Source organism: Chiloscyllium plagiosum, unplaced genomic scaffold (genome assembly GCF_037043375.1).
Source record: "Chiloscyllium plagiosum isolate Xiang-an unplaced genomic scaffold, Cpla_swu_hap1 HiC_scaffold_11, whole genome shotgun sequence".
Lineage (NCBI taxonomy): Eukaryota > Metazoa > Chordata > Chondrichthyes > Orectolobiformes > Hemiscylliidae > Chiloscyllium > Chiloscyllium plagiosum.
In genome coordinates this window covers 40,892,939-40,920,260 of record NW_028270149.1, presented here as the reverse complement: position 1 = coordinate 40,920,260, position 27,322 = coordinate 40,892,939, and the positions used below count along the sequence as shown (strand labels likewise).

Here is a 27,322-nt window from a genome sequence, read left to right as displayed (position 1 = left end):
AAGAGCACAGCAGTTCAAGCAGCATTCGAGGAGCAAACATGATCCTGATCCACCAAATGTCAGCATGATGTATCATCATGCTTCTCTCTGCCTTTTTTTTCCAACTTTGTATATCATACTTTGTTCCATTCTTCACGTCTCACTTTTATGCCTGAGACCAGATTTTAATGCAAAAATAAGTGATGTTAATGGTATGCATTCCTTTATGCACAAAATTGGAGAGCATCTTCAAACATGGAGCAGATGTGTAGTCAAATGCAAATATGCAAATACTGCTCTCTGTAGTGTGCCAGTCTGTAATACTAGCACTTTGCTGATTGCAGATTTTACACAGAGTTAACACAATATTTGAGGCACACTCCCATTGGAGAGATAGTGGAACAGCTTCAGAGCCATTATTAATCCGCATCTGCTTGAGTAATACTAATGAGCCTGTGTGACTTAAATAGAAAATCCTGCCAGGGTAACATTATGAGCTTATCGTTATGGAGATGTGCAAAATGTTGATGTAATGAATTATAATATTGTCTTTACATTATTGCACCATCAAACATAGAGTATAATTGAAGGGATTCATATCAAGGGTTTTTGACCTTATTAATCTATTTGGTCAAAGGGAAATTTAGACCCAGTCAATTACTTATATGTAATGCAATAATTGTAGTTTAATATATTTAGTTTCATAAATATATTCACCATTCGAACTTTCATGTACAAGAACATAGCTTGAGATAACATTAACTTGCTATTCTATTGTAGATAATTGATAATCTTAAGCAGACCAGACAATGCTTTATCTAGCAAATTCTCTGAAATAACATGTGGCTGTTTTCTTTTCTCCACCCATAAACAAAAATTCTGCTGATCATATAGTGGTCTATGAAATCATGAGAGGTATAGATAAAGTAGACAGCCAATAACTTTTCTCCATGATATGAGAATCTAAAACTTAAGGGCATAGGTTTAAGGTGATAGGGGAGATATGCAAAAGGAGTACTTTTTCCACACAGAGGAACGGTAGTGGTGGAAGTGAATTCAATTTTGTCATTTAAGAAACATTTGGACAGTGTATGGATGGGATAGGTATGGAAGGATGTGGATCAAGCACAGGCAATTGCAACTAGACTAATTCTGAAAACTGTGCAGCATGGATAGGTCAGGCTGAAGGGTCGGTTCCATGCTGTAAACCTCTATGCCTTTGTACATGTTTTTGACCAATCACACCTTCCTCAAACACTATTTAAAACAATCATTTTTTGTTTGAGGAATGAGGTGGATAGGTAGAATCAACACAATAATTGAAGTTCAACTTAATTTGTGTGAATATATTACATTTAAATACATTACATTAAGTCCAAAGATGTGTAGATTAGGTGAATTGGCAATGCTAAATTGTCCATAGTGTTCAGAGATGTGTAGATTAGATGCATAAGTCAGGGGTAAATATAGGATAATAGGATATGGGAATTGGTCTGAGTGGGTTATTGTTCAGAGGGTTGGTGTGGACTTGTTGGGCTGAAGAGCCTGTTGCCATACTGTAGGGATTCTAAATGCATATAAAAGGATCTTCTACTGTCATGTTGGTAAGATTTTGATTCACCTCAAAGCCACTTTAGCCTCGCTTCACACTGTCCAGTCTACTCAATCCCTTCCTTACTGATTCTCAATCCATTCACTCGAACAGTTGTTACTCTAAGTGCAAATCAATTCAACTTCACTTTGTCAAAAAATAATCAATTCAATCAGCAAAATAATACATAAAACTTTTTTTTCAGCGGCTGTTTACAAATCACTATGGAAATGTTATTTTGGAACTGGCATGAATTCTCAAAAATGCATAATCAAAGGTGTTCTTATTAGACTAGGTACACTAAGGGTGCTAGGAAGATGCAGTGCAAAATTCTCTAATGATCTGTTTATTAGAGGGGCTGGAAAAAAATATCAAAAATAAATTGTAGCAAACTGATCAACTTGCTGAAGAAATGAATTCAGTATGTATTTCTTAGTTTACAAACGTATTAAAAGTAATAACAAATTAAATTATTCTTGCAAAAGTCACTGGTCAAAGAATACTTAAAGGCTACATCTTCCATGCTCACTCAGTTAACAATTGATGAATTTCAATTTCCAGCACTGGTGTACTGGAATAACAGGGTGGATTTTCAACTTGCCAACCACTTATTGACCATCTGATTTTTATTTTGCAATGCTGATTTTGATGCTTCAGGGACAAGAATCCACACTAATCTCTTTCAATCGTCTAATTCCACTTGATTTCAAACAAGAATGATATTGGACTCAAAACACTAACTGTTTTTCTCTCCACAGGAGCCAAACCTTGCTACCACCTGAAAGGAAGAGGAAGACTTGCATTTATATGTCGTTTCACACGTTGAAATTGTTTAAACACTTACCACACTGAATTGCTTTTTAAATGCAAGAAACATCACAAGTGTTAAAAATGAGGCATCAGTTGTAAGTTACATTGAAAGTTTTTTGGGTTGCCTACATCTCGGGAGAATAGATATCAGCCACGACTCAATCATAGCACTCTTGTCTGAATGAGAAGGTTGTGGGTTCAAGTCCCACTTCAATGAGCACATAATCCAGGTGACAATTTGGTGAAATACTGACAGGGTGTTTTAGTATTGTCATGGTTTTTAGATGAGACACTAAAGTGAGATTCCATCTGCTCTCTGAGATGGATACAAAAGATCCCATGGCACTACTTGAAGGTCAAGGTAGTTTTCCCTCTTTCTTTTGTCTTTTTAAGTTTGACCTTCTCTTATGCCATACCCAGCACTAAGTACTTAGAAGAACGTGTTCCCAAAAACCTACAATTCTGCTCTTTTGAACAACCAACAGTTAATACACTCCAAAAGAGTAATATTTTTCTCACAATCATCACCAAAAACAAATTATCTTTTTATTGCTTGTGGAAATGTAGTAAGTGCACATTTGTTACAATAGTGGCTACACTTTCAGAAATATTTTATTGGCTGTAAAGTAGTTTGGGATGTACTATGATATACAAATACAATCTTTTTCTTCCTTCATGATGTGACACAATGTGGACATTAGTTGAGTTTCTAGTATTAGTCCCACTTGTTTGAGGAAAATATCATAGGAAAATCTAACGAAAAGTTCATTTTTGTTTTAAACAAATGCATGTTTTACAACAGTATTGAAAGAGAACAAGAATGTGATTCCTTTGATTGAGGGGCTCCTGACATATGTTGACACAGGAAAGAGAAGTCAAAAGGATATGAAAATTGTTTTTAAAAATTTTTGCTTAACGTTATGGAGATGTTGCAACTTCATAAATAAATGTAGCACATTTACTGTGATCAGAACTTTCTTTTGAAAATGTTTATAATTTCAATAGAAAAGCAAAGAAAATCTGCCCAGATTTGTTTACAATTTGCTTCTAATTTTTTAAACAATAATTTAATTGGAAGGGTAGCTAAAATAAACTCTTTAAACAGTTTGACATGGTTTTTATTAATGATACACTTCCAATTTCAAGTAGAATATCTCTGTTGTACAGAAGTGTAATGGGGTGTGAATCACAGAATATGATGGATGGGAACATTGTGTGGTATACCAGATAATAGTTATCACCATCCTGTCTGTGGTAAAACAGCATGTCCTGGTTTGTGTGAGATTATGAAACTTTTTCAGGAATGTGAGGCCTAAAAATTCAAGAGACACCCACTTTTATTAAGGTGGAATGGGTCCATAATCTTGGGCTGTCACCTATTTTTAAAACCTATTGGTATATATAACACAAGATGACATAAGTACTTGATTGCTGATAATACTTTACTAGCTAAATATTGTCACCTGATATTGTTGACCAGATATTATAAATCTGTTGTTGCTATCAGTCATTTAAAATGTGTTTGGAAATATATTCAGCATATTACGCTCCACATCATAGAACTCATAATAAACAGCATTAATCTGTTCAAAGGTGCAGATCATTAGTACGGAAAAATATTGTAAACATTTTCAGGATATGGGTAGTTGCACGAGGGGAATTGTTCCTTCTGAGGCCCAGTATAGCCATTAAGGCCAAATGGCCTTCTTTTGCGCTATAATCATATTTATGATTCCATGTGCACTTTTAAAAGTCTTTGTAACTCTGAATAAATTCTAAACAAGACAAGTTAGAACCAGAGTATCCTAATAGATGTGGTCTACCAAAATTTGCAGAAGTATTTTTATAAAATTGTGAAAAAAAAAAAGACTTGCATTTATATAATGTATTTCACAACCATGGGGTGTCGCAAAGCAGTTTACAAGCAACAAAGCATTTTGACTGGCATTCACTGTCACGATTTACAAAATGTCTATGCAATTTCTGCAGAGCAAGATCCCCAAAACAGCAGTAAAATGAGCAGCTAGTCTACTCTGGGGTGTTGATTGGATGTCATATTCAGCTTTAGATATTAACTTTCTCCCTCCACAGGTGCTGTCAACAAACACATTGTGTTTTTATATCAGGGATTGATCTCCTGGCTCATCTTCAAAACATTGCCATGGTATATTGTAAGTTCACCTGGGAGGACAGCACAGCCTTTGGGTGAAACCTCCAACTTTGCAGCACTCAAACAAAACTGGACTGAAGTGCTAGTTTTTTTACTTTTTTGCTCAAGTCCTCATGGCCTTAAACTCTCAATCTTCTGGCTCACAAGATTGTTACCATCAGAGCCATGTAAAAGTATTAACAATTGTAAAAACATAAATCAGATTGAATTACCTTTTGGAGGAAATAGGGAAAGTAAATTATGGATTAGAAACAAAGTGCTGAAGAAACTGGCAACACGTGGATTCTAGAGTTGTTGTGGACTTGAAATGTAAATTCTCTCTCTCTCTACAGATGCTGCCAGATATGCTGAGTTTCTCCAACACTATTATCTTAGATTTCAAGCACCTGCAATATTTTGCCTTAATAATGGATTCATGGTGTAGGTTTGATTGGTGAAGTTGCTTTCTACTCGGTCCACATTATGTACTTAGGCAAACACTATTGTCATCACTTCAAAGCAGTGTTGTCACATTTCATTGCTGAATCGATATGTTTCCACAAGCCAGTGGCACCATCCTCTCTGTCTCCCATTCAAAATTCATCACCATCACTGGAAAGGTATCGACTGTGAGACAGGGACTTGACGCCTTGCTGCACGTTTGCTTAAACAGTTTTGTGCATAATTGTTGGCCTTTTTGTTTTTTTTTCATAAATAAAAGACCCAAATCACAATGTTCGCCATTTAAAGTAAAACGTGAATAAAACCATTGCATCACAGCAAAAAACACGATTGTTTCCGACGGGAAAGTCTGTAGGGCCTAACCTGAGGCGGAAGAGGGAAGTTATTTTGAGTGTTCACTGCAGATCCACCTTAATCGCTGCCTGTGGTTTCCATCACCTGACAAACCAGCTCCCCGCGCCGCCATTTTGACGCTCTGTGCCCGCCCGAGAAAGCGGAAGGAAAAGCCGGGCGGGCACGGGCAGGAGGAGGAGGAATCATCTTAACCCCCTCGGAAAATATCATCGGGACTCCCGTCAGATACTCCCCCTTTGAAATCAGACATGTGTGAAAGCCGTGCCTGTTCGATTGGTTAATCGAGGGGTGGGGGGGTGGAATTAAAAGTCGTTCAGTTTTGATTAGGAAGGGTTTCAATTTGGGCCAAAAAAAACCGTGTAATTTTGTTAACACTCACCCCCCACCCCCCCTTTTAAATTGTTTAACTCAGGTTTTATATAGAGCCCGAGTGTGAACGGGAAGTGTGTGTCGGGGGGTGGTAAAATTTCTGAGCAGTTTTTTTTTCCGGGTGTTTCTGGTCGCCTGTTTACCTGAGAAAGGCTCGCGCTGTTGGATCATGTCGGGTCAGTCGATCACGGACCGTATCACCGCAGCCCAGCACAGTGTCACCGGCTCAGCTGTTACCAAGGCGGCCTGTAAAGCCACTACCCACGAAGTGATGGGGCCCAAGAAGAAGCACCTTGATTGTGAGTACTCCAAATTAGAGTGTGAAAGACAGAGTGCGGTCGGAGACAGGCCTCTCTTTCTCTCTCTTCTAGTTGCTTAGTGACCATTTCTCCGCCTGATCGTTAGTCCCGTGTACTTGCTGGTTTTTCTCTTAAATCGGAAATTTTAATGATTTAAGCGAAAACTTTGTGAAAACACAAAAATACCCCCCCCCCCCCCCCCCCCCAGCGCACGTTAATTTGTTTTCACTAGTTCATGTCTCCCTCTTCCTAAATCCCCTTCAATTGCAAAAGCCGAGGTGGAAAGTGCTGCGAAGGAGATCACGATTGGCCGACTCAGTGGGAATTGGAGATAAACCTGAACTTGGGCAGTATCCCAATTCATTGGAATAAGACTAGACCTTTTGATTCCACACCATCTGTGTTATTTAATACAACTTTTTTTACATGAATGTAACTCATTTTAAAAATATAATTACGTACCAGTTTTACGCTTTTGTTTTCTTGACAATTCTGCGTAAAACGGAACCGAGGTATTGCACAGTGTAACAAAGTTGAAATAGTAACGGAACACACGCGCGCACACTCGATCAGTATCTCCTACCAGCGCACACGTATAAGCTTATTATTCGTTTTGAAGAATTACATTTTATTTTGCTCAAAGACTGTATGAATCCATGTACAGGTAAAACTATACAGCGGGTTTCAGTCTGACATGGCATTAGGACAGACCGATTCCACGCCTATTTGTTTAAAAATCTTGAGAATGTAATTTTAATAAAAGTTCTGGGATTTACATATCAAACAGAAACCAGCATATCCCATTATAATAAGACGAAAGCTTTAATCTAAGATTGTTCACTGTTCACTGTATCTCCCTTGGCTATAAATTCTGTGAGCATGATTTTAATCTCTTCAACGACCTGATGAAGGAGCGGCGCTCAGAAAGCTACTGCTTCCAAATAAACCTGTTGGACTATAACCTGGAGTTGTGATTTTTAACTTTGTCCACCCCAGTCCAACACCAGCACCTCTAAGTCATGGAAAATTTACCAGCAGCCTTCCTGTGGAATGAATGCACCACTAAAGTTGGACTCAAACACTGCAATGCACCCAGACTTTGGTACAATTACAATGAATATTGATAGTAGGTAAAGTAAAATCAGGGTCCAGAGAAGAGTTAAATGTCATCAAGATATTACCATGATTTAAATGAGTGGCTGAGTCAGGATGCAGGTTTATGTTTAGAGTATTGAAGAGTAGAATGGGCCACCTCATTGTCTTTATTAATTTGCTTAACCAGAGTAAGTTTGAACCTGGATAGTAGCTTTAAGCGGTTGTGCTGTTACAGATTTCATGGGCAGTCTGAGTTACTGTAGCAATCTGCTGTTTACATAAATGTTGTAGTCTAGTGATGGTATGGGCTCTGACTTTCTATCACATGGCTGAATGGAAATCTATACCTTCCATTGTAAAGTGTTGGACAAATTTGTAGGTTGACAACCAATCTGTTTGGCTGCGCTATAAATTTTCTTCCTTGCCCATCAAGTTCTAGAATGGGACTCAAACTCAGCAACTGACTTAGAGATGGGTGGTATGATCATCTCGTTGATAAAAGACTAAATAATAGGTAGGTTGCTTCAATTATTATCTGTTCTTAAAGAGCTTGTTTAATAGAAGTAGATCATGGAAAGATCAAGAGTTGATGTAATTTGCTCGCTAAATTTTAAGAATCCAGAAAAGAAGGAACTACTAGATAACATGATAAATGATCTATGTTTGATTTTAATAGTAGTGAATCATCACAAATTACTCATTAGCATAGGGTTCTGAGGAAGCAGCTTTACTTTCAGCATTAAAGAGCCAATGTGCTGTTCTTCAGAGAAGAATAGAATCCCCACAGTGTGGAAACAGGCCCTTTGGCCCAACAAGTCCACACCGACCCTTCAAAGAGCAATCCACCCAGGCCCCTATTACTCTACATTTACCCTTGACTAATGCAACTAACCTACCCATCCCTGAACACTATGGACAATTCAACCTAACCTGCACATCTTTGGTACAACTTTGGGAGGAAACTGGAGCACCAGGAGGAAACCCACAAAGGCACAGGGACAATGTGCAAATTCCACACACAGTTGTCCAAGGTCCCTGGCATTGAGGCAGCAATGCTAACCACTGAGCTGCTGTGCCACCCCAGAAACTTAGATGAATGTACTCAGTCTGTTATACAAGTTTATACTATGTTACAGAGCTGGTTTGGTGATTTTTAATTAATGGAATGAAAAAGATTCAAAGTAGCACATATTTAGTATAGATTTTAGTCTGCACTTTCCAGCTGTGAAAGCAATGCAATTTTAAAATAGATGGTTGTCCTGACAAGCAATTGTTGCTCTCGTCTGAACTTTCCTTTTGGAGGAAGGGTGGATTACAAGTAGGTAAACGCTACTTGACTCCTATAAGTTGAGAAAACTATAGTCATGAGTGTAATTTAAATGTATTGATCAGTTCATGAACGTTTTTACATTTACACGATCAGTGGAGTTGGGGGAGAGATTTCTGGCACACGTTTCAGAGCTACCTAACTATCAAATCTGCAACTAACTTTAATGAGTAAAATCAAATTTGGGAATGTAGGCATAAATAGAATTTTTTGAGCAAGGAATGTGTGTTTTGAGCAATTTTAATCTACATTAATGAACATACAGTATGATAACAACACAAGGTGCCTACAATATTATGCATGACATGCATTCCAAACATTTTCAAAACATGGTGAAATGATTTTTGAATATCACTCAACTTTAGTTTAACAATTCTCAAGATTTTTGTACAAAATAATAAATAATCATGGTGTCTTCTGAACATCACAAAAATTCCTTCCAAAATTTCCCAGTTTCCCATTTCTTTCTATTTGCTGCCTGATTCATCAAGAATTGTAATATAATTGGTATTCTGCAAAGGGAGTTCACTTCACTTATCTTGTCTCTGCAATGTTTGTTGCACGTGTTGAGTTTTTTAGCATTTTGTTTCTATTTCATGTTTCCAGAATCTGCAGTATTTTGCTTTTTGTTCATGAAATATATTGCCTTTTTTCTCCTGGATGACATTCTCACCTAAGTGGGTTGCACATCAGTGGATTTCTGCTTGCCCTTTACTCTTATATCAAGGGTACTGTTTGTCATGTCTGAACCTTTTAACATTGATTATCAGCAGGTCTTTCACTGCAAATGGGTATCATGATAACCTTCTTCCTATTCTTGCCCAAGATTAACTTTGTTCAAAAGATCTGTCATTTGAGGAAGCTGTCCAATATCCCCCTTTTTAGAAATAATCTGAAGAACATCTGTTTATTTGAAGCTAGTTAATCAACATTTTCATGTCTGATATTTTACTCCATTCTTTGTTTACAAGACTTAAACTTCCAAAAGTCAGAAAATGCTAGAAATACTCCAGTTATGTAACATCAGAAAAAGGGAAAATTCTTAGTTATTTTTGTAAAAAATGGTACATCATGTCTGACCTGTTTGCACAATGGCACATCAAAGTTGTTCTGAAGAATAATGTGGTATATGTTGAGATCTACTAACTTTAATGGTGCAGCTTGAACCTTTTCTTCAATCTGGTGTACAGGCTACTTTTTCACAATTGCTCAAAGTAGGAAACCTTTTGAATGTCAAAAGGTTCTCTCTTCAGTGACTTTGTAGTGTACATCACCTTGCTTCCTGACTGAGTAATTTACAGCATAGGAGGTAGCCATTTGGCCTACTGAATCCATGCTAGCTCCCAAGTGAGCAAGCCAGTCAATCCTATTCTCCCGAATTGGACCCTGCAGCTCTGTAAACGTATTTTCAAGTGCCATCAAGTTTATTTTCTGTAACTTTATCTACATCAGTTGAGAAAATTTTGCAATATATCTTCTCACCTTAAGTTCTTTTCTCGTGACTCTACATTTGTTAGCAAGTTTTTAAGGAAGATTATTGTTGCAATGTTTGGGACTTTGGGTCCCAAAGGTTAACTCCCTTATCCCCTGAATAAAAGATGAGTGGGCCAGTATTTATTGCCCATCCCTAGTTGCTGTTAAGGTGGTGGTGAAATGCTTTTAGAGTTATGAACTACTGCAGTCTGATATAGGCCTGCCAACTGTGATGTTAGGGAGGGAGTTCCAGGATAATGAACCAGTGACAGTGAAGGAATGGTGAGACAATGCAAATCAGGATTGGGAGTGGCTTTGAGGTGAACTTGCTAATTGTGGTAGTCCCATTTATCTACTGCTCTCATCCTTCTGGATGGTAATGGTCGTGGATTGGAAGGTGCTATCTAAGAACCATTGAATTTCTGCACTGCAACATATAGATAGTATTAAGTGTTGCAACTGAAGGTCGTTGGTAGTGGGGATGAATTTGCAGATATGGTGCCAGTCAAGCAGGCTGCGTTCTCCTGGATGATGTGAAGTGTTGATGGAGCTGCATTCTTCCAGGCATGTGGGAAGTGAGATTCCAACATGCTTCCTGACTTGAGCCTTGTAAATGGTGGACAGGCTTTGAGGAGTCAGGAGGTGAGTTACTTATTTGCTGTTGAATTCCTAGCCTCTGACTTACCTCTTGTAGCTGCAACACTTAAAAGCATTGTCCAGTTTGGTTTCTGGTCAATGGTAACCCTGAGGATATTGGTAGTGGGGCATTTGATGTCGATGAGTCATGGTGATGCCATCTCTCTTTTTAAAAATGAGAAATCCGTTGCATTGGAGCTGTGCACTGTTTATATTTATTTTGCCTCTTCATTAGGTGTTTCACAATATAATATCACTGCCTGGCTTATGAGAGAATATTGAGGCAGTAATAGTTGCTTAATTATTGAAAGGAAGGTGATTTAATTTTAAGTCTTCTGTCTTAAACTGAAGCCTTTGTTTAAAAAGTGCTTTTTCCACCTTTTTATTCTTGAAAGTGAAAGACTACAGGAAAGGAGTAAAAAATATTTCAGCAGAAATTAAGGTAATAATACTTTGAAGGTTGGGACATGTTTGAAAGTGCTAGTATGTGCACTTTGAAAACTTGAGTTAATTTGTTAGCACAGATTGACAAACTATTGGTTGCAGAATGTGCTGTATTCCATAGTTGGTACCTGTATTTCTGCATTCAAAGACTTTAAAGGAGGAAATAGGTAACTGACAAAAATCAAAATTCTGTGGAAAGTTGAGTCAAAGCATTGCAGAATCTATATATTTTAATCAATGTTCAGAAATGTTGTTCCACATCTGGAACAAGTGGGACTTGAACCAAGGCTTTCTGGCTCAGAGGTAGGGGCACTACCACTGCACCACAAGAACTGTTTATAGAATCTATATAGGATGAAATTGGGAACCATTGGGTAAATGTTACTACTTTGTAGACTATATGGATGTCTAAAAGCAAGTCATTATAGGTTGTTCTTCAAAATATTCCATAGATGTTAGAATACACAAAGGAAACAAAGGTGTATGTAGTTTGCCTATTTAGACTTTCAAAAATGAAGATATTTATGGTAAAGATAGTAATGTAATATAATTAATAATGTAGCCAAATGGACAGATAACTAAAAGGCTAATGAAATGTTTTTACACTTGTTTTAAAAAATCAGACTAAAGCAATATTGGGTTCCACAGCTTTATTCTTGGATTACTCTTATTTTGTTCATATTGTAAACTCTCTGGTTTGGGAATATCTAGGCAATGGTGAAATTTACTAATCTGAAATTCAATATATTACGAGTTGAGCTTTTTAACAGACTGCAGTGTAGGTAAATAAATGACTCATGCAATCTAATCGAGAGAAATGCACAGTAATGCGAATATGGTGGGGGGACAAATATCTATCTGAACTGGCAAAATCCTAAAATGGAGTGAAACAAAGGGACCCTTGGGTGGCAGTGAAAATAAGTATTGCTGTGAAAGAGCCATATGGCAACTTTGCCTCTTTCTTGGTTTTGTAACGTTCCTCTAGATACACTGTTGAACTAGAGATCTTTCATTATAGTTGGCAATATTGTATAATGTTTGTTACGTACATTTATGAAATCAATAGAAATGGTTGACTATAGATTACCTGGTTATTACATTGCTGAGAAATTGCAATTATTATGAAAGAACTTGCACTATCTATTGGACCTGAGAAGGTTCAAGCCTTCAAAAATCTTTTGAAACGCTCTTGCAGAACAAATTTTAATGTTTAAGGAGAAGTTAGTAGCATTGTTACTAGACTAGTAATTCAGAGTTCCATGTAATCAGGGGAGTTGGGTTTAAATCATACCATGGCAGATGATGACATTTGAATTTGATTTTTAAAAAAAATCTAAAATTAAAAATAGAATGACAATGAAAGCATTGTTATCCATAAACATTGATTTTTATTTGGGGGGGGGGGGTGGCAGAAATGGCCTAGTGGTATTATTGCTAGACTATTAATCCAGAAACTCGTTAATGTTTTGGGAACCTGGGTTCAAATTCTGCCATGATTGAATTCAAATTCCATAAAGAACTCAGAATTAAGGGTCGAATCTTAACCATGAAACCCATCTGTTTCAAAAATATCCTTTAGCAAAGGAAATTTGTCATCCTTACCTGACCTGATGTACAGTGTCTCTAGGCCCACAGTGATGTGGTTGACTCTTAATTGCCTGTTGGGCAATTAGGAATGGACAATAAACACTGGCCTAGCCCGACATGCCCTTTACAGTAAATGAATTTTTCAAAACAAGAACTGATTAACTAATTCCTTTAAGGGGAGGAAACTGCCATCTCTATCTGGCCTAGTATAGGTTTGGCTTCCAGTCCACAACAATGTGGTTGACTTTTAACTGCCCTCTGAAATCCCCCAGCAAATCACAAAGCTATATCAACTGTTAAAGTCCAAGAATGTTCGCCATTAATGATTCTGTTACTGAAGCAGCCCCTGTCCAGTGGACAATACCCAGGTTGGGGCTGATAAGTGGCAAGTGTAATTCATGCTGAACAGGAAGTGACCATCTCCAAGAAAGAATCTGACCATTGTCCTATGACGTTCAAAAACATTGCTATAATTTAATTCTGACTGCTGCCATCCTAGGGGTTACCATTGACCAGGAACTGGACTAGCAATATAAATACTCCGATTACAAGATCAGGTCAGAGGCTAGGAATCCTCCAGTGAGTAACTTGCCTCCTGACTTCCCAAAGCCAATCCATCACCTAAATGTCACACAGCAGGAGTGTGATGGAGTCCTTCCCATTGCCCAGATAGGTGCAGCTGCAACAATGCTAAAGAAGCTTGACATCTTCCAAGACCGAGCAGTCCGCAGGATTGATAACATTCACAAACATTTACAACCTGCACCACTGACCCTTAGCAGCAATGCTTACCATCTACAAGGTGTGCTGCAGAAATTCAAAGCTTCGAGAGCAGCACCTTGCACGTGATGACCACTACCACTTAGTAAAACAAAGGCAGCAAACACATGAGAGCATCAATTTCCTGCAGATCCCAACCAACCCACTTAATATCCTCACCTAAAGCTTAGAATATAGAAGTAGGATTATGCCATTTAGTCTTTTGGACCTGCTCTGCCATTCAACATGATCATCTAATCCTCTAATTCAATACTCTGGTTCTATTTTCTCCCCACATCCTTTGATTCCTTTAGCTCTAAGAACTATATCCATTTTTTTTTTTGTTTTGAAAACATTCAATGTTTTTGCCTCAATGCTTTTTTTCTTGGTAGAGAATTCCACAAGCTCACCACTCTGGGTGAAGAAATTTCTCCTCATCTCACTCCTAAATGGTCTGCCCTATATCCTTCAATTGTGACCCCTGGTTCTGGACTCCCCAGTCATTGGCAGTATCCTATTTTGTCCTGTTTGAATTTGAGATTTCTGAGATCACTTCTCATTCATCTAAGCTCCAGTGAGTATACTCCTAACCGATCCAGTGTCTCTTCTTTCGTCTGTCCTGTCATCCAGGAATCAGCCAGGTAAACCTTGGTTGTGTTCTATCCATAATCAGACAACCCTTCCTGAGGTAAGGAGGCGAGACTGCTGACAGTAGTCTAGGTGTGGTCTCACGATGGTGCTATATGATTACAGTATAATCGCTGCTCCTGTACTTGAGTCCTCTTGCTATGAAGGCCAACAGAGCATTTGCTGCCTTCACTGCCTGGTGGAGGCGATGGTCTAGTAGCATTATCACTAGATTATTAATCCAGAAACCTAGCCAATGTGCTGGGATAAATATTTGCATGGCAAATGGTGGAATTTGAATTCAATTAAAATCTGGAATTAAGGTTCTAATGATGACTGTGTCCATTGTCAGTTGTTGGGAAAACCCCATCTAGTTTACTTTAACTTTTACTTTTACTTCTCTAAAGGACATTAGTATCATCCTTAGTTCGTCTGGTCTACATGTGATTTCAGACCCACAGCCAATGTGATTGACTCTTAAATTGCTCTCTGGGCAATTTGGGATGGGCAGTAACTGCTGGCCTAACTAGCAACACCCTCCCCATGAATAAAAAAGTGCTTAATTTCAGTGACTGGTGTACAAGGACACCAAAGTCTTGTTGCACCACCCCTTTCCATGCTCCTATTCTGTTACCATTTGGGTCATATTACGGTAGCAGGAAAGCTGCAGAAGGATTTGGACAAGTTAGGAGAGTGGGCAAAGAAGTGGCAGATGGAGTATAACTTGGGTAAGCATGAGATCATGCACTTTGGTAAGAAGACTAGGGGCATGGGCTATTTTCTAAATGGGGAGAAAATTCGGAATTCTGAAGTGCATAGCGACTTGGGATTTCTAGTCCAGGATTCTCAAGATACCCTTGCAGGTAGAGTCAGTAGTTAGGAAGGAAAAAAACAATGTTGGCATTTATTCTGAGAGGACTTGATTATAAAAGCAGGGATGCACTTCTGAAACTCTGATAAGGCTTTGGTCAGACCACATTTAATGTATTGTGCAGTTTTGGAAGGATGTACTGGCCCTGGAATATGTTCAGATGATGTTCATGTAAATGGTCCCAGGAACGAAAAGCTTAACATGAGCATTTGAGCAATCTGGATTCATACACTCCTTTAGAAGCATTAGGGGGATTTAATTAATACTTACTGAATGGCCTGTATAGACTGGATTTTGGGAAGATGCCTCCATTGGTAGGAAAGACCAGGACCCGATGGTACAACCTTTAGAGTAAAGGCAATACCTTTTTAGAACGGAGATGAGGTGAAACATCTTCAGCCAGAGAGTGGTGAACCTATAGAATTCACTGTCACAGAAGGTTGTGGAGTCCAAGTCATTGAGTATATTTGAGACTGAGTTAGATAGGTTCTTGATTGTTAATAGGGTCAAGGGTTTTGGGGAGTATGGGGTTGAGAAACTTGTCAGCTGGGATTGAGTAGCCTAATTTCTGTTCCTGTGTCTTGTCTTATAGTCTCGTGGTCTTACAGTCAGTCTTCCTGTTTGTTACTGAAGTGGATAACTTCACATTTATCCACATACTGCATCAGCCATGCGTTTACCCACTCACTCACTCAACCTTTCCAAATTTGTGCCCTCTTTTATAGCTCACCCTCCCACCTTGCTTTTTATCCCCTGCAAACTTGGAGATATTACATTTAGTTTCCTCATTTAAATTTTTAATATACATATATAATGAGTAACTGGGGTCCAAGCACTCATCCATGCGATATGCCATGAGGCATTAGCTGCCACTCAAAAAGAGCTGTTTGTTCCTACTTTTGTTTTCTGTCTGCCTATCCGTTCTCTATCTGTCACTCCCAGTCCTATGCACTTTGATTTTACATGCTAATCTCTTATGAAGGACTTTATTAAAAGCCTTTTTGAAATTCCAAATAAACCACATCTACTGGCTCCTCATCAACTCCCTAGTTGCATCCTCAAATTCTGGCAGATTTGTCAAGCATGATCTCCCTTTCATTAATCCATGCTGACTGTCTGTCTGATCCTGTGATAGTTTTGAGTGTTCTTCTTCTAAATCTTTTACAACAGACTGTAGCATTTTCCCTACTACCAATGATGGGCTAACTGGTCTGTAATTCCCCATTTTCTTCCCATCTTTTTCAAATAGTGGGTTTACATTAATTACCCTCCAGGTCTTTGGAACAGTTCCACAGTCTACAGAATTTTGAAAGATGACCATTCAGTGCATCCAGCATTTCTGTGATCATGTTCTTCAAAGGGAATTGGAAAAGTACCTTCCTTCCTTGAATGAATGTCACTGTCACTGGGTCAGAATCTTAGCACTCCCTTGCTAATAGCATGTTACATCTACCTATACCAAAAGGATTATGCAGTTGAGTGAATTTTAAAAAAGATTCCACACCAGCTCACCTGTTGTAAAAAGGATTTGTCATCCAACTACATCCATAGCAGGACACTTCTTGTTTAGTTGCAAGGGCTGTTTTTGACATTTTCTGGAGTACTACCTCTTTTTTTTTTCAGGGCTACTTTATGGTTTTCAGTGGCTTGTCCTTTATTTCCATTACCTAATTTATTAGGTCAGTCATGTAACAGTGCATTTTGTATTTGGACTTGTACAAAAACCTAAGTGGATGAATTCATCAATGTCCTCAAATTGTTTTCCTTCCCATTACATTTAAAGCTACAATGCAAGGGGAAGGCATTAATTTCTTGGGCATCGCAGTAATTTTAATTAGCAAAGAAAACAGGCATAAATTAGCAAAAGTATTTTTGAAAATAACTAACAGTCCTACATACATACAGCCATCTCCCTAAACACACCTTCTGCATAACTGAAATTGTAGCTTGTTTTTCAATTGCACGTGCACAAAGATGGAAGATCTTGGAGATAGTTATTGCTCTGCTCTGTTAACTACAAATCCAATATAAAGTCATTTAAATTCACAATTAACGTTGTTCATTACAATAGCATCCACTCTATTTTACTCCATATCATGGTTCCTGGACTCTGCTCACTTTTTTTTTCATAAAGAAGTTCTGTATTTGGATTTCATAACCTCTGTAATGCTGAGCATTGTAGCAAATGGAGTAAAGTGAACGTACTTTGAGGAAGGGAGAGTTTGACATCTGGGATGGTTCTACTGTTGGTGCATGTTATAGGGATCAGATGGAGTAAGTTCATGAAGGAATAAAAAAATTAATAATTTTGAGGTACTAAAGGAGCCAGGAGTTAATATAGACAGCAAAGATGGAGATTTTGGATAAGCAGAATTTAAGAGGTGGAGTAAAACATTACTCATGTTAACATGAGTGAGTGGTTTGTTGAGGATGCAGAATGGAAAACCAACCAGATGTTGAAATAGTTGAGTCCGAGACCGGTGACAAATGTGTAGGAGGACTTCAGCAAGTGGGCTGATACAAGGCAATAGAGGGGGAAAGCTTTGGAAAAGGTACAATCAATCATTTCAAAACCTGAAGAGAATTTGATGTGGAGGTAAAATCACAAGGTCACAGTCATGCCAGGTGTTGTTTGTAATTTTGGTTCAGGATATTGCATTATTGAGGCAGAGACACAAAGCATTGCAGCAGTGACAACCTGGAAATTGCAGTAAAGACTGGCAACTATTTGACCGGTGATGGTATTGAGTGCTTGCAAATACAGAAAGTTGACGGTGGTTGATCTGTGTTTGAGGAGCCATTTACAATGTCTGTTAGACCACAGAAGTCTCACTAAATGTTCAAATAGAAAATGTTTGTGATTTTTTAAAAAAAAAAATTATTTTGATAGAAACAGCTCCTAGTGACATCATAGTAAATAATAATAGTGGGCGGCACGGTGGCACAGTGGTTAGCACTGCTGCCTCACAGCGCCAGAGACCCGGGTTCAATTCCCGCCTCAGGTGACCGACCGACCGAGTGGAGTTTGCACGTTCTCCCCGTGTCCTCCGGGTGCTCCAGTTTCCTCTCACAGTCCAAAGATGTGCAGGTCAGGTAAATTGGCCATGCTAAATTGCCTGTAGTGTTAGGTAAGGGGGTAAATGTAGGGGTATGGGTGGGTTGTGCTTCGGTGGGGCGGTGTGGACTTGTTGGGCTGAAGGGCCTGTTTCCACACTAAGTAATCTAATCTAATCTAAATGCAACATCTATGTTGCACTGGTCATGTAACCTGTTTATGTTACTTTAACCTGATTTAAATTTTTGAATCTGTTATTTAGATTGGTTTTTGGGTACGTTTGTGGAAATTAAAATTAATTTTATCCACTTAGCGTTGCATGTGAGACTGATCAGCCAGTTGTGCATTGTTTTGAGGTTTTCTCTTTTTTTGCTAATTTACACCTGGATTGTTGATTTGTTGGGGGAGATGATAAGAAATAGGCTGGGAATAGCATTTTTGGGAAAAGAAGAAAGAATAAATCAGTAAAGTGGAAAGCAATCTCAGCATATTAAAAAATCAGTTTCTATTCAAATGCTGTATCAGTTTATTATTTGCATTCCACTAAAATTGTGGCCTTCCTTTTAGCTTCCCTTTATCCCACTATAATCTTTTTTAAAAATCCTAATTTTGTTTCTATTTACTACTTGCATCCTTCTCTTTTCTGGTGCTGTATATCTTGTGTGGGTTCCTTTCTAAGTTCCTCAGTAATATTAATATACATTGATGAATTTCCCCCTTGAATAAATAACTTGCAAAAAAACAAAGATGGGACAACAACTTTTAGATTTCTCCTGTAATAAATTATGGCTGGGAACTGAAAAATTGAGGGTAGTGTTTGAGTGGGAAATCAAAGCAGCATTTGATTGAAGTGCACCAAAGTTGGAAATGATGGAATCTGAATAGCTACCCCTCCCATCAATGATTCCATCTCATTCATGCTTTCTGCACCAGTTCCTACAATCGTTTTTCTTTTACCCCCTGTTATTGCTTCATCAGTCAAAGGTTTTGCTTCTGGAAGAGAGAAGGAGGAAACCTGTGATTGGCAGAGCTGGAGCAGCCTGAATAGAAGAGATAACAAAAATTTAAAACACTAGTGTACTTTTGCAACTTGGAGACACGGAGGGGGAAGGTGATTTGAGATTCTGCTTCTGAATCTCAAATTGGGAGTCAACTTATCATTGACATTTATACCCCTCCTGTGGGAATTATTTACTTTATAAAATTTGTTTTTCATTTTGGGTGATTTAATTGAGGTGGAGGAAGGGGGCAGGTTCTGGCAATTGCTACATATGATCCACTTAGACATGCCATCTTTATATATAAATTGCTCCCTCCTCCCAACACCTCCAGTGACAAAAACATTTTATTTCAATGTAAAAGAGAATTGGGATCTCAAGGCCATAGTCAGTGGATTGGTAAGGGAGGGTCATCAAAATGGTAGATCTGATGTAGGTAAAGCCATCACAGCAGTATCTCGGACACAGGTGTGTGGTGGTGAAGGGCAACAGGCTTTATTGCTCCTTTTTTTTTTCCACCTTTTTAATGTGAAGTTTAAGATTTCCCATATCCCTTCTAAACACCCCCCCATCTTTTTGGGATCTGGCTTTCAAGTTTACATGTTAAACCCTTTACAGCAGTTTTCTTTTTGCAATACTTTATTTTTGTATAAAGTCAACAGTGGAGACAAAAGTATATAGTAGGAGAAATCAATTTTTTGTTTGAATCTTGTGCTGAGTTTCTCATTTTGTCAGTATCTTTCAGAAGGAGGCTTAGAATAAGCTTGTGATTCCAATTTTGATAATTTGAAACTTTGAATCTTTAAAGTTGGTTTTTCAGAGACTTCTTGAAAGCAAAGGTAGCCTGTTTTTTCTCTTTTGGGGTGGGGGGGAAACGGCGGCAGCACAGGGTGGAGAGGGGATGGCGGGAAGGAAAAGAAAAGGAACAAAGATAAGCTGACAGCAGATATGTCCTGGGCTGAGAATCCCTATTGCACTGCCATCTTAATTTCAAAGTTAAAAATCACACAACACCAGGTTATAGTCCAACAGGTTTAATTGGAAGCACACTAGCTTTCGGAGCGATGCTCCTTCATCAGGTGATTTTTAACTTTGTACACCCCAGTCCAACACCAGCATCTCCGAATCGATCTTAATTTCAGTATTCTTATTACATGATTTCAGAAGTCTTGCTTGTATTTCTGTCTGATGTTTTTGCCAAAAGGGGGCAGCGTGTGAATTTCGTTAGGCTGGAAAGAAGCCTGTCAACCAGCAAAGACCTCGTTGCTAATGGGAGAACTGTCCCAGACTAGACCAGCAATAGCATGACAGACTCAGAATTATACTTGAGCAATGTCCCAAACATGACCATCAGAGTATGCCCTGTCCCATTAGCAGGACAGAATCTCGGATGGCATTGATATTCAGTCAAGAGTCCAGAACATTGCTTCTGGACCTGTGACATCTCATAGCATCAGTGCAAACATGGGCAAGACAACCTCTTGCTGATGCACCAGTTGTAAACACTGTATGGTAAGGGCAAATAACTAGTCTGGGTGGGAAACTTTAATATCCATCACCAAGATTGGCTCAGTATTACTGCTGCTGATCAAGCTAGCCAAGTCCTGAAGGGCATTCCTGCTATGCTGCGTCTGTGGCAGATGGTGAGGAGCAAACCTACTTGAATCTCTTCTTTGCTAACCTACCTTTTTTGCAGGTGCATTTCTGATTCTCTTGGTCAGTGACCACATCATATTGTGTGACACTACCATTGTGCTAACAGGATAGATTTCAAACTGATCTCTGCACAAAACTGGCTATTAATGAAGTCCTGTGAGCCTTCAGCAAAACTGTATTTATCAATCATAACTTCCAAGACCCAGTCTATCCCATATTGTACCAGTAAAATCCAGTTGGGAGATCAACCCTGGCTCCATGAAGAGTCCAGAAGAGCATGCCAGGAGCAATTCCTGTTATATCTGAAATCATGTGTGAACCTGGGGAAACAAGATCATGGAACCAGTTGTATGCCAAATAGTGGAAGCTGCATCCCATAGATATGGCTAAGCGATCAGGTTTAAGCTCTGCAGTCCTGTCTCATCTACTTGAGTATTTTTGAACAAATAAACAACAGGAGAATTTATCTCCATAAATATGTCATCCATGATGTAGGAGCCTGTATTATAAGTGCAAAAAGATGAGGTGAAGCATTTGTAAGTAGCTTCAGCTGGAAATGTCAAGTGGATGATCCATTTCTGCCTCCTCCTGAGATCCCTGGCATCACAGATGCAGGCTTGAGTTGGATTCAATTCACTCCGTCTGCTGAGTTCAAACAACCCCATTTTTACTGCTTCAGGGGCATTTTAACCTCTTGTGTAGGGGTCCCACATTGATGGAATAAGCATAAATGCTCTTAGAAGTTGAATCATATCAAAGTGTCCTGTTCTGAAATAATTTTAAATGGCAAGCCCTTTAAACATGGGGCAAACCACAGGCTGAAGCTGTCTGCTTTGACTGGCATATCTGGTAAATTGCAGAAAAAACTTGTTATCTGTTTCTGAAGTTTTGATAGGCCTCATTTGTTGATGATTTCCCAAGAGTTGTTAACCAAATCAAAACAACTATTTTTAAGTTTTTTTTTCCAAAGGCTGAAAAGCACTCCTTTCCTCTGACACTATGTTCACATTAGGTTGATGAGTCAATTAAAGAATGAGCTGACTTTGAAATGATTACTGAATAGAAATTTTCATCGTTTGACTGACTGATTAAGCACAATGTGATGTAAAGTCTTTGGTTATCATGAATGAGGGCTCTATTATATTATTAGAAGTTGAGTCATGCAGCATGGACACTGACCCTTTGGTCCAAGCCAACCATCTTCCCAAAACCACACTAGTCACACTTGCCTGTATTTAGCCCATATCCCTCCAAGTCTTTCCTATATACATACTTATCCAAATGTCTTTTTAAATATTGAAACAATTAAGTCCCCTGCCTTATATGTCTCCTGAAATCTGACTCTGGTTATGGGGATGAGAGGGGTCATAGAACTGTGGGTGAATTTTGAGTTGGCATTGTCCATGTGAGGTGAAGGGTGTTTGAGGAGGAGGACTAGAGAGCCTATGTTTCAGAGAACTAACGTGGGTCTTCCAACCACACTATATTTTGGCTCTTGCCCATTCTGGTGACAGCCTATGATTTGTTTCCAGCAGTAGCTAGCTTAATTCTACTGTTCCTTTGCCTCCCCAGAGTGGAATTAGAGTCCTGAGACCTTACTTATTTTTTAAACACCAGTTAGGCTGAATCTGAAAACCAATTCCTCAACTCAAGCACTACCAAACAGGTTAATCTGGTCATAGGTCTCCCTGGTAGAAAACGTTTTTTCTTCTTTCAAATCAATAAATGATGTTGTGTAAGGTCTTTGCACAGTGCTGTTTGGTGCAAATTTATTTACAATGTGCAAATGTTGTAATAGGAACTTTGGACCAACACCTAATCATTTGATTGTGAAGTGTACTGATACTTGATGTTCAGTTGTAGTTTAGTTCTATGCAGTATAATTTGAACTTGACAATTGCATGTCATATGTGTATGAAGACTCCTATGTATCTAGTTTCTATATCCAGCTAAAATCTAAAAGCTTTTGAAAATGTAAATAACAGCAAATCTGCAATTAGCCTGGGGTGCTTAAAAGCTTGGGGGAAAAAAGTATAAATGGAGGAGTTGCAAATGATAGCATGATTGAATAGACAACTAAAGTAAAAGTATTTGGTTGTGAAATTAGTCTTTGGTTGAGATGGACAGGAATCACCTTCACCACCTCCATATTCCCTGTCTCTGCCTTGCTGCTGCTGAAACATTCATTTGTTTTGTCACCACCAAGAGCAACTATTCCAATGCTGACCATCTTCGAGACTCCAGAATTGAACTCGTACAAAACTGTATCTGCATTCAATTTGTCAAGTTCCATTTACCCATCACTCTGTGCTGGCGTACCTTTGACTTGTGTATTCCAATATATTTAGACTTAAGGTTGTCATCCTTCTGTTCAAATGCTCCTTTATATGTCCTCCAGCTGTCAGTATTATTTCTCTAATTCTGATCTTGTATACATTACTGCCTTCCTTTGCTCCTAAATGGCAGTCATCCCTTCAGCTTTTTGGAAGCTACATTCTGGATATGTGTTGATTTAAATGTGCCTTTCTCCCTCTTATGGTGCTGCTTCATTGGTCCTTTTGTTAGGTACACCCACTGTGCTTTCAAGGATTGAATTTTAGGATTTTGATCCAGTGCCTTCATTGAAGCTAAAGAATGGAGATTCTCATGTTGCCTGAAAGTTTCTACATCTGTGTTACATGGCTGATTACTACAGTAAACATTCATTTTTTTGTCTAAAAATGATTTGTCTTAGATATTTACTTCTTCTAATTTACCTTTTCATTTAACTTTTACTTTTTATCCTGTGGCTATGTTTAACTCGCTCCTGAATGTCTATTGCACTAATGTTGAACTGAACTGTAGCATTCTCCATTTTGTTTTGGTATTACCGTCAAAACCTAATGTAAATTTTTAGGAACTTGTTCTTTAGTATTGCTGAAAAGGTAAACTTGTGTCTTACTCATTGAGACGAAGGCAACAATGCCAAATTTAAAATGGTCAAGAGAAAAGGGTGCTGAATGGTTGACATTGACTTTGAGGCATTGACATGGAGAAAGTGAAGAGACCATATGCACACTCTAAATTCCCTGGTAATTCAAAAAGGGGGGGAGGACTTGAACATTTTCCTTTTTTTTTTTCAGACAACAGTTCCCTGTGTATGAATATGTTGCTTTTAACAAGATAATGTTAAAAGTTTAATTGATCATGTTGAATTGTTATAGTATAGCTAGAGCAATTAGGATTGTTTGACATGTGCTGCCCAATGCTGGAACTACTTCTAACAGTTAGGATTTTAAGTATGTTCTATACTGTGCCATTATGAATAGCCGAATGAATGTTTTGATTCATTTCTGATAATCATTGGATGTGTGGCCTCTGTTCCAGACATTGTGTTGGCACTGAAGTTTTAAATTGAGAATTTAAGCTTGGAATGGAAAATGGTATATAGAAATGTTATGATGGAATGCTTGGAAGAGCAAAGCATAAGAAGATAAGCATTAGAAATCCAGGGTTGAAACACCACAAATTATTATACTTGGACACAGGTGTTAAAGTATCTAATCGAGACGGCTCAGGGAATCCCTGATGGACTCCACATGTAACCTCTTGGTTTGTCCCGGAGGTTGTACTGTGGTAGTCTGGAATATAACACTTTTTGCAGTTTAGTTTAAATTATTACCTTTTGCCATTGGTAAATGTTACACTATAACATGGATACCTACAAGCCAGGTTTGAGCCAAGGTTCTAAAACCTTGAGTAAAGTAGTGGCACCAGCTCTTAGCCTAAGAGCTCTCTCAGGCTACTTCCTTATTGCTGCAAATAAGCTGTTTTTATACAGAATTGGTATTAAAATTGCAAAAACTCTATGTCCTTACACAGAAATAAAATTGCAAAAGTTTGCAACGGAAGAGAAACTTCCACATAACTTTCCACATAGTTTAGACTAGTCCCTTGTTATGCTATACTGTTAAAAGGGAAGGTTATATAGCCAAAACAATCAGCCATTTGGAGCCTGACTGGATCAAGGTTTCTTACTTTGTGCACGTATCTTAATTAGTCAGACATGTCCATAAGTCATGAGGTAATCTTTGCTCAGCTAATCTGTCGAGTATCATTGTACTACAAAATGGCTTTTTCTTTAAGATCATCTTAGATTTCCAGAATGTAAATTCAAACTATCCTGGTTCTTGAGCTCCAGGGAACAACATACATTAAATCTGTGACAAGCCAGTGTTCGCTCATATCAGATCGTAAAGAGTTAATCTTTTCACCAGCTTCCGTTCTGTCGAACCCTTCAGTCAGTGAATGTAACTTTACAGAAGAATACTCCTCTCCCTCCCTCCTGCCCCTGTGCCCCCCCCCCCCCCCACAAATTATTTTCCAATTGATTGTGTCTTTGATTATAAACCAACAATTTACTTATCCAACATCCCACTGTGAAATATGCATGCTTCCAGCCTCCAGAGTGAAAGGACATACCACCACACATTACACAAGTGAACAAATGTTATCGCCTTACTTACACTGATTCTTTGACACTAAGAACAGATGTCCCCAATTCTTCTGAACAAGCACTTTCCTGCATATTCTGCAGCAATTGTGTCCCATCTAAGGCTACACGCTTTCTCACAGGAGTAGGCAGTAGAAGCCTGTGCCACCATTCAATAATATTGTGGCCTCAACTCTGTTCCTGACTGACATTCCTAACGCCTGACACTGTCAATCAAAAATCCATTTAACTCCGCCTCCACTTCTTTCAGTAGAGAATTCCACAAGATTATCCAGCTTTGGTGGGGCGGATTTCTTTTCATCTTTTCCACATATACCTTAAGTCCTTTCAGGATCTTATGTTTCAATAAACTCACCTTTCATTCTCCACTCCAGTGGATGCCTGGCCAGCCTGTTTTTACCTCTATTCATTTTACCTCTCTTCATACGGTAAACTCCTCATTCCAGGAATGACTGAAGTGAACGTCGCGAACTGCTTCTAATACAGTTACAGCTTTCTTCAAATAAGGAGATCAAAACCATAGAGTACTCCAGATATGATACCAGTATGGCTGTATACAACTGTTGTGTAATATCCCTCCTTTTATATTCTATTCTCTTTGCAGTAAGCCACAATGTTCCATTTGCTTCCCAAATCTCTGCCTCACAGCGCCAGAGACCCGGGTTCAATTCCCGCCTCAGGCGACTGACTGTGTGGAGTTTGCACGTTCTCCCCGTGTCTGCGTGGATTTCCTCTGGGTGCTCCGGTTTCCTCCCACAGTCCAAAGATGTGCAGGTCAGGTGAATTGGCCATGCTAAATTGTCCGTAGTGTTAGCTAAGGGATAAATGTAGGGGTATGGGTGGGTTGCGCTTTGGCGGGGCGGTGTGGACTTGTTGGGCTGAAGGGCCTGTTTCCACGCTGTAAGTAATCTAATCTAATCATTTGCTGCACCTGCATACTTTGGGTGATTCATGTACTAGGGCATTCAGTTCCCTCTGTACTGTCAACTTCTACAATGACTTGCCACATAATGCTCTTCTATTCCTACTGCCAGAGTGAGCGCATTCACATTTTTCCAACATTTGCTATTTTTTTTCCATTCACTTAATCTGTCTTTTCAGGATCTTAACCTCTCCATGACAGCTTACTGTCCTATTTATTTTGGTGTTATCAGCAAATTTGGATGACATTTATTTAGTCCCTGCATGCAAGTCATGACAATTTTGCATTTGGTTACATAGTGACATGTGTGTTTGTAAGACAACTATTCACACTCATCATTAACAATCTAGATGAATGAACTGAGGGTGTTGTTGCTAAATTAGCAGATGATATAATTTAGATGGTGGGACACGGTTGTGGTGGTAGTGAATTTCTGTGGCAAATAAAATGGGTCTGTATCTGTCAAACACCTCCAGTGATGAGCAGTAACTGGAGACTAGCTGAGGGGTGACCTTGGAGGTTTACAAAATCATGAGGGGCATGGATAGGATAAATAGACAAAGACCTTTCCCTGGGGTCGGGGAGTCCAGAACTATAGGGCATTGAATTAGGGTGAGGGGGGAAAGATATGAGAGATCCAAGGGGCAATTTTTTCAGAGGGTTGTACGTGTATGGAATGAGCTGCCAGAGGAAGTGATGGAGGCTGGTACAACTGCAACATTTAAAAGGCATTTGGATGGATATATGAATAGGAAGGGTTTGGAGGGATATGGGCAGAGTGCTGGCAGGTGGGACTAGATTGGATTGGGATATCTGGTCAGCATGGATGGATTGGACTGACTGGTCTGTTTTCGTGCTGTACATCTGATTCTATGACTAGCATGGAGTCTTTGCACCATTTCGTATTGACGTAGGCACACCGATCCCGCAACCCGAGCCTTACCTGACAGAGCTGCACTTCTGTTGACGTGAAACAAATTGAGTCCATCTAGCTGAATGGCAGTGTCTGGAACTCAGTCGCTGAGCCATGTTTCTATGAAATCAAGAACACAGCAGTCTCTGAACTTGTACTGAGACCCCTGCTGCAGTCAAATGCAGTCCAGTTTGTTGTCTAGGGAGCAGACGCTGGAGAGCTGGCCAGCTTGGGTTTGTTTTTAAGCCTGGCACAGAATCCTGCACCAGATGCCAGATAGGATATAACCAATTATTTTTGATCTGACCTATTACAGAAATCATTTTTCTTTTTGAATAGCAATAAATCTGATGGAAGCAATTCAGTGTGATAGAGTTGGTGGGTATAATGATTCTAGCTTTGGCCTAAATATCGCAACTGTAAAACATCTTGTGCTAATTAAGATTTAGTCACA

At 38.9% G+C, this 27,322-nt stretch overlaps 2 protein-coding genes across 14 annotated transcripts in view; one reads left to right on the top strand and one right to left on the bottom strand.

The window, feature by feature from the left end:
* LOC122557273 (serine protease 23-like) overlaps window positions 1–6,490 on the bottom strand; it is a 270,056-nt gene extending 263,566 nt beyond the window's left edge. For 6 of the 11 annotated variants that reach the window (XR_015758650.1, XR_015758648.1, XR_015758647.1 and 3 more), the window contains exon 1: window positions 5,355–5,489. The gene's annotated coding sequence lies outside the window, so the exon portion shown is untranslated. Of the gene's footprint in view, window positions 1–5,354; window positions 5,524–5,857; window positions 5,997–6,475 lie in introns of those variants that run through there. The other 5 variants (XR_015758652.1, XM_087991999.1, XR_015758646.1 and 2 more) reach the window with 4 other exon arrangements.
* LOC122557277 (phosphatidylinositol-binding clathrin assembly protein) overlaps window positions 5,881–27,322 on the top strand; it is a 158,999-nt gene continuing 137,557 nt past the window's right edge. For all 3 annotated transcript variants that reach the window (XM_087991996.1, XM_087991997.1, XM_087991995.1), the window contains exon 1: window positions 5,881–6,013. In XM_087991996.1, the coding sequence (XP_087848122.1) occupies window positions 5,884–6,013 (130 nt within the window). In that variant the 5' untranslated portion in view covers window positions 5,881–5,883. The remainder of the gene's footprint in view (window positions 6,014–27,322) is intronic.